The sequence below is a fragment of the Berghia stephanieae genome, chromosome 14 (assembly GCF_034508935.2).
Source record: "Berghia stephanieae isolate SIO BIC M18660-M18661 chromosome 14, UCSD_Bste_1.3, whole genome shotgun sequence".
NCBI classification, from domain to species: domain Eukaryota; kingdom Metazoa; phylum Mollusca; class Gastropoda; order Nudibranchia; family Aeolidiidae; genus Berghia; species Berghia stephanieae.
This window is the reverse complement of record NC_088373.1, coordinates 31,420,997-31,438,496: the sequence shown is the minus strand read 5'-3', so window position 1 is coordinate 31,438,496 and position 17,500 is coordinate 31,420,997. Positions and strand designations below refer to the sequence as shown.

At 34.7% G+C, this 17,500-nt stretch overlaps 1 protein-coding gene across 3 annotated transcripts in view; it reads left to right on the top strand.

Moving 5' to 3' along the window:
- LOC144959637 (uncharacterized) overlaps positions 1-17,500 on the top strand; it is a 33,320-nt gene that overhangs the window by 12,685 nt on the left and 3,135 nt on the right. For all 3 annotated transcript variants that reach the window (XM_078892292.1, XM_078892293.1, XM_078892294.1), the window contains exons 3-9: positions 6,957-7,268; positions 9,585-9,908; positions 10,504-10,856; positions 11,541-11,661; positions 13,222-13,349; positions 15,017-15,098; positions 15,469-15,622. In XM_078892292.1, the coding sequence (XP_078748418.1) occupies positions 6,957-7,268; positions 9,585-9,908; positions 10,504-10,856; positions 11,541-11,661; positions 13,222-13,349; positions 15,017-15,098; positions 15,469-15,622 (1,474 nt within the window). The remainder of the gene's footprint in view (positions 1-6,956; positions 7,269-9,584; positions 9,909-10,503; positions 10,857-11,540; positions 11,662-13,221; positions 13,350-15,016; positions 15,099-15,468; positions 15,623-17,500) is intronic.

The window sequence follows — 17,500 nt, the reverse complement described above, 5'->3', positions numbered from 1 at the left end:
TCATTCGCTTCGCTGATGATCTCAGCATTACTTCTTCCTTGTTTCTTGTTTTTAATGTTGTCCACCAATTTCACGGAGAGAGAATGTGAGTAAAGAAACTTTTACAAGGAGTCAATTTTACAAATAAATCGAAGACCGCAATGCGACAGTTTTGGTAATAGAGAAAAACCAGACGAATGCGGCAATGATAAATAGATTTAATGCCTGCATCAAATGGCGTGAAAGCTACACATCTCAACAAGTGTGTATGAAAGATACTAAACAAAACAACAAAGAACAATATAAGAAAAAAAAACATCCCAAAAAATCAGTCTCCCTCGACTGGGGATCGAACCTCAGACCTTCTGATTAGCGGTTAGACGTGCTACCATTACACCACAGAGGTTCCCGATGGTTGGGACAATTTAAATTCCTGTATTCTTCACTAGGGCACCCAATACTCTTCACCAGTCGTAACGTCACTTCCTTCCTAATGACGCATGGTAACTTAGTAACACTGGCTCTAAACTATCGGAACAATGGCGGACGCCCGTATGAAATATTTCTCTGGCTAGCATAAAGGGTATCCAGACGAAAAAAAACACATAAATTTGATCATGTTTTGACTTTTACACATTTTGATCACAAGACATATGAAAAGTTCTAGCCAGCATGAAAAATAAAAAGTAATGATTTTCTTTGTTTAGAACCAAGATGGCCGCCGTGACATCACGGGCGAGTGACATCAGACTATTGAATCGTATTTACGAGTTTTCGTGTATTTTTCTGTCTTGCTTTGTCTGGTACCTTTCACACACACTTATTCAGATCTTTATCTTTCACCAGTGCCTGCTCCCGCGTGTCTCAATTTCACGTGAAAACAAGGCGTATGAATCTAGAACATAAATAAAAACTATCATTATATTGTGCAGCTATGAAGTCTAGTGGTATGACACTCGCATTCGGATCGGAAGGTCCTGGGTTCGAGCCTCGCTCGATGATTTGTTGAGTCCTTGGAAAAGGCTTTTTACTCACATTCTCTCACCGTACTCAGGTGTAAAATGAGCACCTGGCCGTTAACAGCGTTGTCTCGCTCTGAAAAAAATATAATATCGACTTACAGGCGTCATGTCTTGTCCTAAATGTTAAATGTTGCTGTTGGACACGGAGCCCTTGTAAACCGCTTTGAGCAGGTTTAGTGGATATTGCGCTATATAAAAGCTCATTAATAATTAATCATCTTTCTAAGAATCGAATTTTAAGTCTCTCCTTACCGATCATTTTCAGTATTTTCCCAAAATGGCAGGCTTACCCAGCAGAACAAAATGAATTCTTGAACTAAAAAATCTCTCTTCAAAAAAACTTTATGTTCTCATTGATTGAACTAAGATCTTTCTTCAAAGTTAGTGATGTACAAAATGAATCCGATTAAGTAAAATATGTATATTGTATCGTAACAAATGTGACGATTTTACTGTAGGTGGTAAGGAGAGGGTTAGAAATGTACAAAATAAATCTGAATAAGAAAATATGTATATTGTATCGTAACAAATGTGACGATTTTACTGTAGGTGGTAAGGAGAGGGTTAGAGATGTACAAAATAAATCTGAATAAGAAAATATGTATATTGTATCGTAACAAATGTGATGATTTTACTGTAGGTGGCAAGGAGAGGGTTAGAGATGTACAAAATAAATCTGAATAAGAAAATATGTATATTGTATCGTAACAAATGTGATGATTTTACTGTAGGTGGTAAGGAGAGGGTTAGAGATGTACAAAATAAATCTGAATAAGAAAAAATGTATATTGTATCGTAACAAATGTGACGATTTTACTGTAGGTGGTAAGGAGAGGGTTAGAGATGTACAAAATAAATCTGAATAAGAAAAAATGTATATTGTATCGTAACAAATGTGACGATTTTACTGTAGGTGGTAAGGAGAGGGTTAGAGATGTACAAAACAAATCTGAATAAGAAAATATGTATATTGTGTCGTAACAAATGTGACGATTTTACTGTTGGTGGCAAGGAGAAGGTTAGAGATGTACAAAATAAATCTGAATAAGAAAATATGTATATTGTATCGTAACAAATGTGACGATTTTACTGTAGGTGGCAAGGAGAGGGTTAGAGATGTACAAAATAAATCTGAATAAGAAAATATGTATATTGTATCGTAACAAATGTGACGATTTTACTGTAGGTGGTAAGGAGAGGGTTAGAGATGTACAAAATAAATCTGAATAAGAAAATATGTATATTGTATCGTAACAAATGTGACGATTTTACTGTAGGTGGTAAGGAGAGGGTTAGAGATGTACAAAATAAATCTGAATAAGAAAAAATGTATATTGTATCGTAACAAATGTGACGATTTTACTGTAGGTTGTAAGGAGAGGGTTAGTCATTGAACGTTTTGATCGGTCTATTTTGTCAAGTTTATAGTTCACCTCTATATCATACCGTGGTGATGTTGTCAGTCACAAATCTACATGAGATGGGAATCAAGCCAGCAATGGCAAGGCTAATCCTGGACTGTAACAACTTCCGGGTTAGCTAGATATAGATTTTATTTTTTTTTAAACCCGTTTTGGACCAAGCATTATAATACATGTCGTGTGTGTGTTTGTGTGTATGTGTGTGTTTGTGTCTTTGTGTATGTGTGTTTGTGTGTTTATGTGTATGTAGAAGGGCGAACGGCGGACGCCGGGGGGGGGGGGGGGGGGGGGGGGGTGCAGGTTGGGTGCAAGTGTGTGCTTGTTTATGTGTGGGTAATAATTGTAATGATGATGATGATGATATTAACAATAATAATGATAATGATAATAATAATAATAATAATAATAATAATAATAATAATAATAATAATAATAATAATAATAATGATAATAATAATAACAATAATAATAATAATAATAATAATAATAATAATAATAATAATAATAATAATAATAATAATAATAATAATAATAACAATAATAATAATAATAATAATAATAATAATAATAATAACAATACTACTACTACTACTCTACTACTACTACTACTACTACTACTACTACTACTATACTACTACTACTACTACTACTACTACTACTACTACTACTACTACTACTACTACTACTACTACTACTAATAATAATAATAATAATAATAATAATAATAATAAAGAAGAAGAAGAGAAGAGAAGAAGAAGAAGAAGAAGAAGAAGAAAGAAGATAGAAAAAAATAAAATAATAATAATAATAATAATAATAATAATAATAATAATAATAATAATAATAATAATAATAATAATAATAATAATAATAATAAAATAACAATAATAATAACATAATAATAATAATAATAATAATAATAATAATAATATATATAATAATAACATACTACTACTACTACATACTACTACTACTACTACTATACTACTATAATAATAATAATAATAATAATAAATAATAATAATAATAATAATAATAATAATAATAATAATAATAAATAATAATAATAATAATAATAATAATAATAATAATAATAATAATAACAATAACAATAATAATAATAATAATAATAATAATAATAATAATAATAATAATAATAATAATAATAATAATAATAATAACAATAACAATAATAATAATAATAATAACAATAATAATAATAATAATAATAATAATAATAATAATAATAATAATATAATATAATAATAATAATAATAATAATAATAACAATAATAATAATAATAATAATAATAATAATAATAATAATAATAATAAATAATAACAATAATAATGATAATAATAATAATAATAATAATAATAATAATAATAATAATAATAATAATAATAATAATAATAATAATAATAATAATAATAATAATACAAGTATTATTCTTCGAATAATAAACATAATTATTCTTATCATCTTCCTCCTCTTTAGCCGCACAGGTTACACCCCCTCCCCCCACACCCCCAACCCCCCCCCCCCCCCTCACCTCCCCCCCCCCTCATTGCAGCCTCCTTCCAATCCCCTTCTCTGTATGCGATTGTTATTATGTTACATGTACGTGTATGTATGTACATGAGGCATGTGTGTGTGTGTTTGTTTGTGTGTGTGTGTGTGTGTGCATGTGTGTATGTATGCGTGTGTGTGCGGATGTATGAGAGTATAATATGACAGTGTCATAACTAATACTTTCTATGTCATGTCAGCTTGTATTCTAACGTGTTTTGATGACAAGCAAAAGCCTTGTGCAAATCTTATGGCCCAGATAACACTGCCTCACGCACTCGGTGATGAGAAAACACTTTTTTTTTTACGATTTTGACAGTAAAATCCTCCTTCAAATATCAATCGTCATTTTTCTAGTAACTCTCAAACCTAAGACTTCCGTGAATCGGCGAAATTATCGGGTTTACGAGTTTTCACCAAGATGATGGGCCGGGGGTCATTTTGTATCGATTGCTGTTTGGAGGACGATTTGTCTGGCCAAATTCTGTCCGACAGATAGCATGACTGATATTTACGAGAGGAAATGAGACGAGAGACCCGGTCTTTGTTTAAATCAAATCAAAAGGTCAACGAACCGCTTTGTATGGATGATACGCGTCTTGGTAAAATACTCACAACATTCGACAGCCAGATCAAACAGACATACACACACAAAACGGTATGACCTGTAACGTTTATAGTCCGATTGCTAGAATTTAGTGAGATCTTATCACCAAAAGGCTATCTAAAAATAACAACAAACGGTTGAGTGACGTCAACTTTATTCCCTCTACACGCAAGCCCCGTGTGTTATTGTCCACGATAATAATTACTCGTTCAATAAATACAAAGAGATGAAAGAATTGTTTATTATTTAAACACTCCAGTTGTACAATTTCCTATAAAGTCATCGTCAAAGTTAGTAAATATGAAAAATGATAAAAATAATTTTTAAGTAAATCGAGATTACAAGTTGATTTTCCTTTAATTTAAAGAGTCAAATGGACATCCCATTGTTTTGTATTATTCCCCTTTGTATGTGTTGGGTGGAAGTGTGTGCTTGTTTATGTGTGGGTAATAATTGTGATGATGATGATGATGCTGATGATGATGATAACAATAATAATGATAATGTTAATAATAATAATAATAATAATAATAATAATAATAATAATAATAATAATAATAATAATAATAATAATAATAATAATAATAATAATAATAATAGTAATAATGATAATAATAATAGTAATAATAATAATAATAATAATAATAATAATAATATAATAATAATAATAATAATAAATAATGATGATGATGATGATGATGATAATAATAATAATAATAATAATAATAATAATAATAATAATAATAATAATAATAATGATAATAATAATAATAATAATAATAATAATAATAATAATAATAATAATAATAATAATAATAATAATAATAATAATAATAATAAAACAATAATAATAATAATAATAATAATAATAATAATAATAATAATAATAATAATAATAATAATAATAATAATAATAATAATAATAATAAATAATAATAAATGACTTAAATAGTTGTGGTGACCCAACTCAATACACGCTATGTTCTGTGCGTAGCATCGAAGATTATTTTAAAATGTGAAAGTCAGAAGTCATTTTTTTTCGATAAATTCCTGCTTCCCTTGACCCTCGATTTAAACTGTGTAATCTAATAACACGATGACGCCACAGCGTTATTTATTGCATTTGTAGCTTGACTGGTCTATTCCTATTAGAGACTTTAAAAAAAGAGGTTGTTATAACATACGATTCTTTCATTTCTTTGTATTTATTTAATGAGTTATTTTTATCATGCACAATAACACTACGAGCTTGCGAGTATGTGTTATTGCACGATAAAAGTAAAACGATATAAAGAAATGAAAGAATCGTATATTGATTCATCGTGAGTAAGTAGAAGGTACTGAGTTCGAATTCTCGCTGTGCTGTGTAACCTTGAGCAAGTCGCCTCATTCTAGCTCCGTTTTCGGCCCTGTACTTCGGCTTACGTCTAAGTTATTCCTGTATTCCCTTGAAATTATCATAGGCCAGAACCTTGAAAATTAACGCCGAAAATTTTGGCCGAAAAAAAAATTCTAAACAAGCAAAACAAAAAAACAACAACAAAAACTGGTCTCAAAAATCGATCGATTAAAATTACCCTCGTCTTGTAAAATATGTCTACCTTGACCTTAAAAAAAATCCCAGGTTTGAGAGAGTTTGGAAAGATGATGGCAATGGTCATCGATTGATATTTGAGGGACAAATTCTCTGGCCAAATATTGAGCAAGAGGTCACATGACCATTAGGTGGGAGGATCAATTGAACCAACGTCTCCAAGTCGTCACTGACATAGGACCCACTGTAAAGAGACTTGAGCACCTTTAGTAAATATTGAGCTACATGAAAGCTCATGTTGTTTTTAAATATGTATTTATCTATTTATTTTATTAACTATTCTCTTTAGTATGGCGTGTTGGGGATTTTTTACAATGTGAAATTCCTCTACTAGACATAAGTTGCATTTTTTGGGTGTTTATTTTGTAAGAGGAAACTTTTCAACACATGCCCACACAGGAAGACATAAGGACACATATCCACTCATTCGCAATAAACATACACCTGGACATATACATACAGAAATAATCAGCGCAAACTGAACATAACAGCATTCCTTCCAGAAGAAGCCATCTATATAACATCAAATGGAGGAAACAGCGTTGTTGGAGGAAAAAAAAACAAAGTATGATGAGGATGATTGACAATTTTAGCTCCACAGAAACTGCCAAACACTTTACATGATTCAAGCCAATTTCCCTCAAACATTTATATATGTTTGTTATCTATTTATCTATTTATTTATTTATTGTTTATAAACTGAGTCAATCAAAAGCAAATCCAATATTTTCATATTTTCTATCTATATTTATCTTTTACCCAGAATGCACATTGTTCCAACAGCTGACCACATATGGAGATCAGTACCCGCAGTATAGTGCAGCGACCTACCAGCCACGACAGTACCAAAACCAACAGCCACACCACCCGCATTACCACCACAATCAACGACAACAACTACAACAACAACAACAACAACAACAACAACAACAACGGCGACAACAGCAGCAGCAACAACAACAACAACAACAACAACCACATCAACAACCTCATATGTATTCCTACGCCTCTCCCTATGCACCGCCGAGTTATCCATCCCCATTCATACACTCGTTCGCCTCTGCTGTGCCCGGATGTAAGTATATTTGTCATCCACTGCCTCTAAATGGTACTAGGTTGCATCGGTTAAGATTTTGACACGTGATTTGAAAGTCACATTTATATAGCAAAGGAGGTCCCGAGATCTAAGTTGGTAGAGCTCTCGCTTAACACCCAAAGGGACGAGATCAATCCCAGATGAAGACACCATATTTTTCTGACTCATCCCCCCCGCTGTGTCCACCCAACATTGATTGGGTACCTTAGTCTGTTTGATATGGCATAAATTACTTTTGCAATAGGCAAGCGTCCTATCCAAATGGCAGCAAGCAACTGCTACTGTTAGTTTCACGCCATAGAATCCTGGATAAACTCCGACTCCATTGATCTAATGTCTCAGAAGATTACTTCTTATGAAGCTTTGTCTTGTTTGTATGTGATCCATCGCATCAAACCGGTAATGTGTCGGAATGGTTAATATTCTAAAACATGATCTTATAGTCATATTTATGAATCTGAGTGACGTTACGTAAAATCTTTTATGAGGACAGTGGACATCGTCCCTTAAAATGGTTAAGATTCTCACACTTTATTTCATAGCCATAGTTATGAAGCTCAGTGACGTTACGTAAAATCTTTTATCGAGGACAGTGGACAAGACTCTAAAGTAAGCATGCAGCTATGTGGTCTTGTGGTATGGTAATCGTACTAGGATTGGAAGATCCTGGATCGATCCCCCTCTATGCAAAGTTGCGGCCTTGGATAAGGCTCTTTACTCACATTTTCTCACCACAATCAGGTGTAAGATGTTTACCTGACCGTTAACAGCGTTCTTTCTATCGGAAAAATGTAATATCGCCTAACGGGCGCCATGTCTCGTTCTACGTGTTACGTGTTACTGTTGTTGGTCAGGAACCCTAAGTAACGTTTAGTGGATGCTGCGCTATATAAAAGTTCAAGCTTCTTTTAAACGTCTGACTCAGGCTGTGAAAAGGTATGGTGTCGTGGTGACATCGACACTGGAGTCGTAACGAAATCGTTCGTACAGACGAGATACGATAAAAAAAAAGCCCGGATCTAACCTCTTACGTGACACCTCGTCGTCATGAACGAGATCTCGGTAGTCTGTAGTGCCGATGCTGGATATCGTGTGAGAGCCTTTGTAAATGCGGTACACTTCAAAGGACACAGTTGACCGAAAGTGACGAGTGGTTGTGTAACACCAAAAGCCCTGTGGCCTGGACCACGAGGTTTTGTTTGTAATGATTACGTCACTGTCTCACCGTTCATGAATTAATTAGTAAGGCTGGACTCGCAATAAAAAAACCCCGAAATTTGTGTTTTAAACTCTTTGGAATCAAACGAGTACATTAGATTGTTCGTCTCTTTGAGATGTGAAAAATGAGATAAAAATCAAGAAAATCGGCCGATAAATAAAAATGTTGCTTAAAAAAGCTAAAATAAACAAATGCAATTTTAAAATTCAAATTTATTCGTAAAACAGTTGGTTTTCAACCGATTTTTTTCTGAATGAAGACAAATGTTCCTCATTTTTCAAGCTGATTTCAGCACGGTGAATTTCAAATTCCTCACAATTGTATTATTTACTTTTATACTTTAGCTATTAGGCCTACTCAAAAAGGTGTTAAATGTTTTGCAGAACCGAAGCGTTACCCCAGGGGGGTGGTAGCGATCTCTATCATTTTCCAATGTGCTTGAGTGATTGGTCACATTACAATTTTTTTGTAAATGACCTACTTCATAAAACGTGTTCCCAATTATCAAGTTTTCATTTTCATTTTTTTTTTCATTTTCCAATAGTTCTGTGCTCGTTGTCAAAAAGGATCAATTTTGACCCCTGACCCTATTTTGTTAAAGAATATATACTAACAAAAGCATCTGTTTAGGACACAGTTATAACTAGACCATGTTCTATCTTACAACTGATTAAAAACTATGAACCCACTCGAAATTTAAGATCATCTCAGTCCCAACTTCTAAAAGTTACCACCTCAAAATCCACTTTCGTGAAAAAGGCTTTTCGTTCATAGCTCCACGCCTATGGAACGCACTTAGTCCTCGGACAAAGTCCTGTGAAAATTTATCATCTTTCAGGAAATATCTGAAGACTGAGTTGTTCCGCGAGGCTTATTTTTTCATAAAACAGACGTTGCTTGGATTTTGTTTTTGTATTCATACTTATTATGTATCATGTAGTGTCGTGATTTTCAATTGTGTTGTTTTTAAACATTTTTATTTTTATTATGTAAAGCGTCGCATAGCACGATTAACGTGGATGATTAGGCGCTATATAAATTCATTATTTACTATTTACTATTTACTACATCTACAGCCGGATCTCCAAACAACGTTAATCAAGGGGTCCAGAAAGTGGCGGCACCGGCATACCGACCACCACCGCCATCGTACACGCCTTCTATACCTTCTCATCCACAAGAACAGCAACAAGTACAACAACAACAACAACAACCACCACCACAACAGCCACCACAACAACCACCACAACAGCCACCATCGTACCCACAACCATCCCAAGTCGTAGACCAGCAACACTCTCATCACCTACAACAACAACAACAACAGCAACCTTCGTACCAACCACCGGTACATAACATACCACAACAACAAGCTCCACCAGTATCTAATGGATATAGAGGTGAGAATGGCTTTATAGAATGGAAATAAATAAACTCAAAAAGAACGACAAAATCCTTTATTGATATCATCTCTGACCAATCATCTTCAGAGATTGTATATGCAACTATGTAATCTTGTGGTTTGACACTCGCATTCGGATTGGCCGGTCCTAAGTTCGAGCCTCTCTAGGCACATAGTTAAGTCCTTAGAAAAGCTCTTTACTCACATTCGCTAGATGACCTAGAGTCTAAGAAGCTAATATATAGATCTGAACACGTGTGTATGAAGAGATGCTAGACAAAACAAGAAAGACACATGTAAGAAAAAAAAATCCCAAAAAAATGAGTTTTCCTTGACCTGGGACAATCGAGTAAAACTGATTTTTGGGATATTTTCAATTCTTGTATTTTTCCTTCTTGTTTTGTCTGGCCCTGTTTCATACACACTACATATCGTTATCTTACACCCGTGGTCAATCCCGAAGGTATCAAGAATTTAAGGACCAAAGCACTTGTTTCATCTAAATGTTTATCGATATAGTATTATAATATATTAAATTCTAATCATGTTAGTCACCCATTAAAGTTCCACTTCAAATTCATCCATTTAAACAGAGAATCAAAATTCGCCTGGCGTATTCGTCGACGGCACCGGAAGTGATCCATTCTATGACCCGAGAGTGCCGATATCCGGGCCAGGTTCCGCTGGTGGTCCACAGTTCCCACCATCCCTACTCCAACCATACCTGAAACAAGCCGCTGTTATCGATGCTGGTGGTCGTGCTAATGGTGCTGTTGGTGGTTTGCTTGGTGCTGTTGGTGTTGGTGTTGGTGGTGCTGCTGGTGCTACTGGTGCTGCTGGTGGTGCTGGCATTGGTGGAATTTTGGGAAGTCGTAGTGTGATGTCATCAGTGAAAGAGGCCATGAGACAAAGCAAGAAACACAAGGTCATTCCCATGACAAGAGCGGTACGTCTGGATTGTATCTTATTTTTTGTTTTGAAGCACACGTGACCATCTGTGTGTTACTTGCGTTTTACTCTTTGTGCCCAGTGGTACACAAGGCCTAGATCTGCTGTTTCCAGTCAGATCCTTGCCAGGCCACAGAATATCCAACACCCAGCATTTCTTTGTCTTGCAAATGTAGTTCTGAGTCTGTTGCATTTTCTTATATCCTCTGAAGCCCACGTCTTGAGCCAACCATTTCTATTTTGTATTAATTTGGGATGGAACCACGTATATATATATATATATATATATATATATATATATATATATATATATATATATATGTGTGTGTGTGTGTGTGTTTGTGTGTGTGTAGATATATATATATATATATATATATATATATATATATATATATATATATATACACGAAGAGAGACATAGATAGAAACAAAGGGAGACAGAGACATAGAGAGAAAATGAGAGAGAGAGAGAGAAAGAGAGAAAGAGAGAGAGAGAGAGAGAGAGAGAGAGAGAGAGAGAGGAGAGAGATTGTTGAAGACTAAATATTATGTGGGCGTTTTAAAGTCATTGATAATGGATAGTCTTGGATTCCAAGTTATCAAAATACATTTTAGCTCATCTTCACTTCATGTATAATGACGTAAAGACATCAATCAGATCAGTGACCTCTAACCTCTACAGGTCAAGAAAACTGTGGATATGTGGGCCAACCAGATGGGCTACAAGTCTTACTATGAAAGCCATGGCTGTATAGATCCTACCAAGACTTTACATGGAGCTCAGGCCAGGACCGCTGCTTTTGGTGAGTACCGGCTTATTCTGAGACACCAGTCCTTGATTTCAATCAGAAATGTTGAAATTCAGCGTTTTGAAGAATTTAAATGCGCCGGAAGTTAATGTCCAAATTCTGTTGACGCGTTTTATTTTATTAATTTTATCTCATTTTTTCCTTTGTTTCGTTTTTGTTTTGCTTGTTTGTTTGTTTGTTTGTTTGTTTGTTTGTTAATGTTATGAGTTATCTGTCATTTGTCCACGTCAATTGCTACCCACCAGACAATCTAAATGAAAATTATAACCACATTGTTTATTCTATTAGATCAATAGATTATACCCTGAACAAGAAATACGAGAGAAAATAACGTATTGTCGAATCGTCTATAAAGAGTTTTTTTTCTTTGGAATTAAACGGATGTTGAAAATTAAGTCCCAATCTAATCTTATAATTATAAGTTCAAAATTAATGAGAGAATAGGAGAATAATATTTGTTTCGAAATATTCAAACATATTTTATTTATAATAATCTTATTTTTACTTTGAGCATCATTTTCCTTTTTATTCACTTCCCGGATCATTACCAGGTTGACTCAATGAGTTACATATACTTTCTGACAGCTCTGACCACTAACCAGACACACGAAAGTAGCTTCTCTAAAAAAGATTAGAGACCATATACTACAGCTCTTAGTTTACAATAAAGGCCCTTTATTACGGCTCTTAGTTAACAATTAATGCCATTTACTCATATTAAACAATAAAGACTATTTACTGCGGCTCATAGTTGACAATGTGAACCATTTACTACGACAGATCATTCCCTCTAATAGTTATCAATATGAACAAGTTATTACCTCTAATATATATATCAATATAAACCAATCATTCCATCTTAAAGTTATAAACAAACTCTAATAACTTCCTTTCATAGTTATTATCAACAAATTCCAATAACTCCATCCCATTGTTATCAACAAACTCCAATAAGTCCCTCTCATATAGCCTTCAACAAATTCCAGTAAGTCCCTCTCACAGTTATCAACAAACTCCAATAAGTCCCTCTCATAGTTATCAACAAACTCCAATAACTCCATCTCATAGTTATCAACAAACTCCAATAACTCCATCTCATAGTTATCAACAAACTCCAATAACGCCATCTCATAGTTATCAACAAACTCCAATAACGCCATCTCATAGTTATCAACAAACTCCAATAAGCCCCTTTCATAGTTATCAATGTCCTTCTGATAGTTATCAACAAACTCCAATATCTCCAGATCATTGTTATGTTATCAACAAACTTTAATAGCTCCATCTCATAACAATCGATAAAGAAATTATTCATGATCGTGGACAGCATTAAAAAGAATATTCCTGTTCATGGCAATTGATAAACAAATAATTCCTGTTCAAAGCTATCGATAAAAATGTATATTCCGTCTGATAGTTAATGCGGTGGACTATTTGTGACACATCGCTTCTAGTTGGTAATAGGTGTCTTTGGAAAGGATGCTGAATAATGAATTTATAATGAATATGGTTATCAGACCTCTGAATGGATACACGTTTCCTTTTTTCCTTCAGCCATGATGTTGGGTTGTCATACAAAGGAAGCGCAAGATTCTTGTAAGCTGGCACAGATGGCTCAAGGGGGAACTCAGGCGGCTCGTTCTAGGATGATGATGGGGATGGTGATGCCTCAAGAATTGATGGTAGGTTGTGGTAGTAGTGGTGGTGATGCCTCAAGAATTGATGGTAGGTTCTGGTAGTAGTGGTGGTGATGCCTCAAGAATTGATGGTAGGTTCTGGTAGTAATGGTGGTGATGCCTGAAGAATTGATGGTAGGTTGTGGTAGTAGTGGTGGTGATGCCTCAAGAATTGATGGTAGGTTGTGGTAGTAGTGGTGGTGATGCCTCAAGAATTGATGGTAGGTCGTGGTAGTAGTGGTGGTGATGCCTCAAGAAATGGTGGTAGGTTGTGGTGGTTGTGGATGTATTGCCTCAAGAAATGGTGGTAGGTTGTGGTGGTTGTGGATGTATTGCCTCAAGAAATGGTGGTAGATTGTGGTGGTTGTGTTGATATTACCCCAAGAAATGATGGTAGGTTGTGGTGGTTGTGGATGTATTGCCTCAAGAAATGGTGGTAGATTGTGGTGGTTGTGGATGTATTGCCTCAAGAAATGGTGGTAGGTTGTGGTGGTTGTGGATGTATTGCCCCAAGAAATGGTGGTAGGTTGTGGTTGTTGTGGTGGTATTACCCCACGAAATGATAGTCGGATAGTAGTTGTGTTGGTATTTCCTCAGGAAGTAATGGAAGGGTGGAGATTTTGGTAATTTTGGTGGTTGGTGCTCCGGTAAATGATGGAAGGGTTGTGGTTGTGTTAGTTGTGACGGTGTTGCCCCAGGAAATGATGGTGGGATTGTGGTTGTGGTTGTTGTGGCGATAGTCTTGCTCACTTTGTAGGGAATCTTATGATCGATATGGTGAAGCTCCAAGAAATGATGGTAGATAGTGGTTGATGTGGTTGTGTCGGTCGCTTTATAATGACTATGGTGATGATGGTCGAGGTGTTTATTATAATGATGTTGGTGGTTGTGGTGTTGATTATGATATATATGGTAATGAGTGTAAATGGTAATGAGATTAATGATGAGGATGATGGTAATGACAATGTCAATAATGATGGTAATGACGATAAAGATGACTATGATAATGACAATGGTGATGACGATACTGATGATGATGATGATGCTGATGATGATGATGATGATGATGATGATGGTGATGATGATGATGATGATGATGATGATGATGATGATGATGATGATTTGGATGATGATGATGATGATGATGATTTGGATTATGATGATGATGATGATGATGATGATGATGATGATGATGATGATGATGATGATGATGATGATGATGATGATGACGTTGACGAGGACCATGACGATGTGGAAGCTAACTAAAACACGAACAATTAAGGGGGTCACTGTTGCATTGAATATGCGTTGTTGTTGTTGTTGTTGTTGATGATGATGATGATGATGATGATGATGATGATGATGATGATGATGATGATGATGATGATGATGACGAGAACGACGACGACGACGACGATGATGATGATGATGATGATGATGATGATGATGATGATGATGATGATGATGTTGTTGATGATGATGATGATGATGAAGATGATGATGATGATGATGATGATGATGATGATGATGATGATGATGATGATGATGATGATGATGATGATGATGATGATGATGATGATGATCTGTTGACCTTCTCTTGAATATTACTAAAACATTGACAACGATAGACACGTGAAAACAAATATTATAAAGTCCGTCCAATCTATCCTCAGAAAATGTTTGAACATTGTCTAACCCCGTCCACACTGATGACTGGCATGTCAGGATTTATGACCTCTTTTAACTCAGGTTTTGGTGGGTACAACATGCACGACAAGTACATTTATAATGGCAATATGAAGGACTACTTTGATATACAATATAATGGCAATATGAAGGACTCCTTTGATATACAATATAATGGCAATATGAAGGACTACTTTGATATACAATATAATGGCAATATGAAGGACTACTTTGATATACAATATAATGGCAATATGAAGGACTACTTTGATATACTATATAATGGCAATATGAAGGACTACTTTGATATACAATATAATGGCAATATGAAGGACTACTTTGATATACGATATAATGGCAATATGAACGAATACTTTGATATACGATATAATGGCAATAGGATTTCCTACATGTTTTAAAAAAATTATTTCTCTCTTAGTCCCTCCCCCTGGTGCTGCCTCAGCTGGTGATGTCGAACAAGGACCCAGACCAGACTGTGGGATGGTGTCACAGATGTTGATGATGAGTCCGTCTGCTGCAGAAGGGATGTTCTCGCCTGAATCCATGGAAAACATCGGAGCTTTGAGGAACAAGTAAGTCCACAGTTTGGCTTCGCCGAATGTAGCTTGACTTATTAACATATTTATTTACTATCCAGTGTCCCCCCCCCCCCAATGTCGTGGGCTGCTTGCACTTTGCGATGACAAATGTCTGTCCATTCCTCCCGTCTGTTGACGGCTTCGTGCAACCTTCTGCCTTTCATCCTTTCTATCTCAGGCTGTTAGTCCCATAAATTGACCTCTGTCTTCCTCTTTCTTCTTCGTCTGACGTCCATTTTCCCATGTACTCTGTCTTTCATTAAGGTGCACCAGTTTTGATGTTTGTAATCCCCAAAAATTAATTTCCTTCTTTTGATGACATTTCGTTGAACTGGCATGACTTTCAGCTCTTCCAGTAAGCTTTTATTTGTTTTTCTTTCCCTCCATCTTACCCTCATATTGCTTATGTAAAACCACATTTCACCAGAGTGTATACGTTTATCGTCCTTGCTCTTTTGAGCCCACCCATCTGCACCGTAGGTCATCACCATCCACTCCAATACTTTAGTCATATTTCCAAATACAGCCTATGGATTTGTCTTGACTTGATCCTGGTTACAGAGATCATTCCTTTTTTCCAATGTAGCAGAAAACTATTGGTTTTAACTTATCACGTCATATATTTATTATGCATAAGAAAAACAAAAATAAAAACAAAACAAAAATAACACAAAAATTAACAAATATTTTGTTTTCTACATATTTTGATTACATTGAGACTTACTAAAGACGACCAGGACGTTAATAGTGTTGTCGTAATAAATGCACTATCGCCTAGCAGGCGTCATGTCTCGTCCTACATGTTAAGTGTTCCTGTTAGCTGTAAAATGCGTTGAGCACATTTAGTGGACATTGCACTATATCAAAAAGCTAAAATATAGCTCAAGATCAAACTACATTTGGAGATTGGTGGTTGAGTGGTATGACATTCACTTTCGGAACGAAAGATCCTGGGTTCGAGCCTTGCTCGCTGCATAGTTGTGTCATTGGACATTGGAAAAGACTATTTACTCTAATTCTCTCACCAAACTCATGTGTAAAATTAGTACCAGGCCGTTAACAGCTTTAGAAAAATATAATATCGCATAACAGGTGTTATGACTCCTTCCCAATGTAACGTGCTGCTGTTGGTCAGACATAGCTTGTAACGCTTTTAGTGGATATGCGCTATATAAAGCTGAAATCTGGCATTTAGTCAATGTAAAACAAATGGCCCCAATTTGATTTAAAATAAGATGATTAAAATACGGATTTCTGCTATTTGTTTGTCACCTATCACTTTAGAAAGGTGTAATGGCGGGGTGTTTTACATCCGAAAACTTGAATGTTGACTTTAAAAATATCATCATCATGTTCGTCATCTTTTTAAAAATCAACCTTTTTTGTTTAAAAGTAAAACAACCTTATCCTCATTATTAAAAAATATCAACCTCAGTTAGTTATATTAACAAAACAACTTTATGCCAATTATTTTAAAAATTTCAATGTTATGCTAGTTATTTTAAATATACCAACCATATTATGTTTAGTTGTGTTTTTATTTTAAAAATATGAAATTGAATGTAAGCTTCAATTTAATTGCGAAAATAGACAGAATGGATGTTTCCGGTTTTACCTTTATCATCAAACAGGATGAATAAAACAATACAGATGAATGAGATGATATGGTTGTGGCGTTGTTAAGATCAATAAAATAAAACATGGATAGGAAGGACATTGTATTCTCCTTTGTAAGGAAGAGCGAATTAAAATAGAACAATAGATATTTAATTAATTGCGCACCTTTTAAAAATATATGTTGTTCTATTTTAATTCGTGCTTTCTTACAAATGAGCATACTATTTCCTGCCCATTAATGTTTTGTTTATTCGT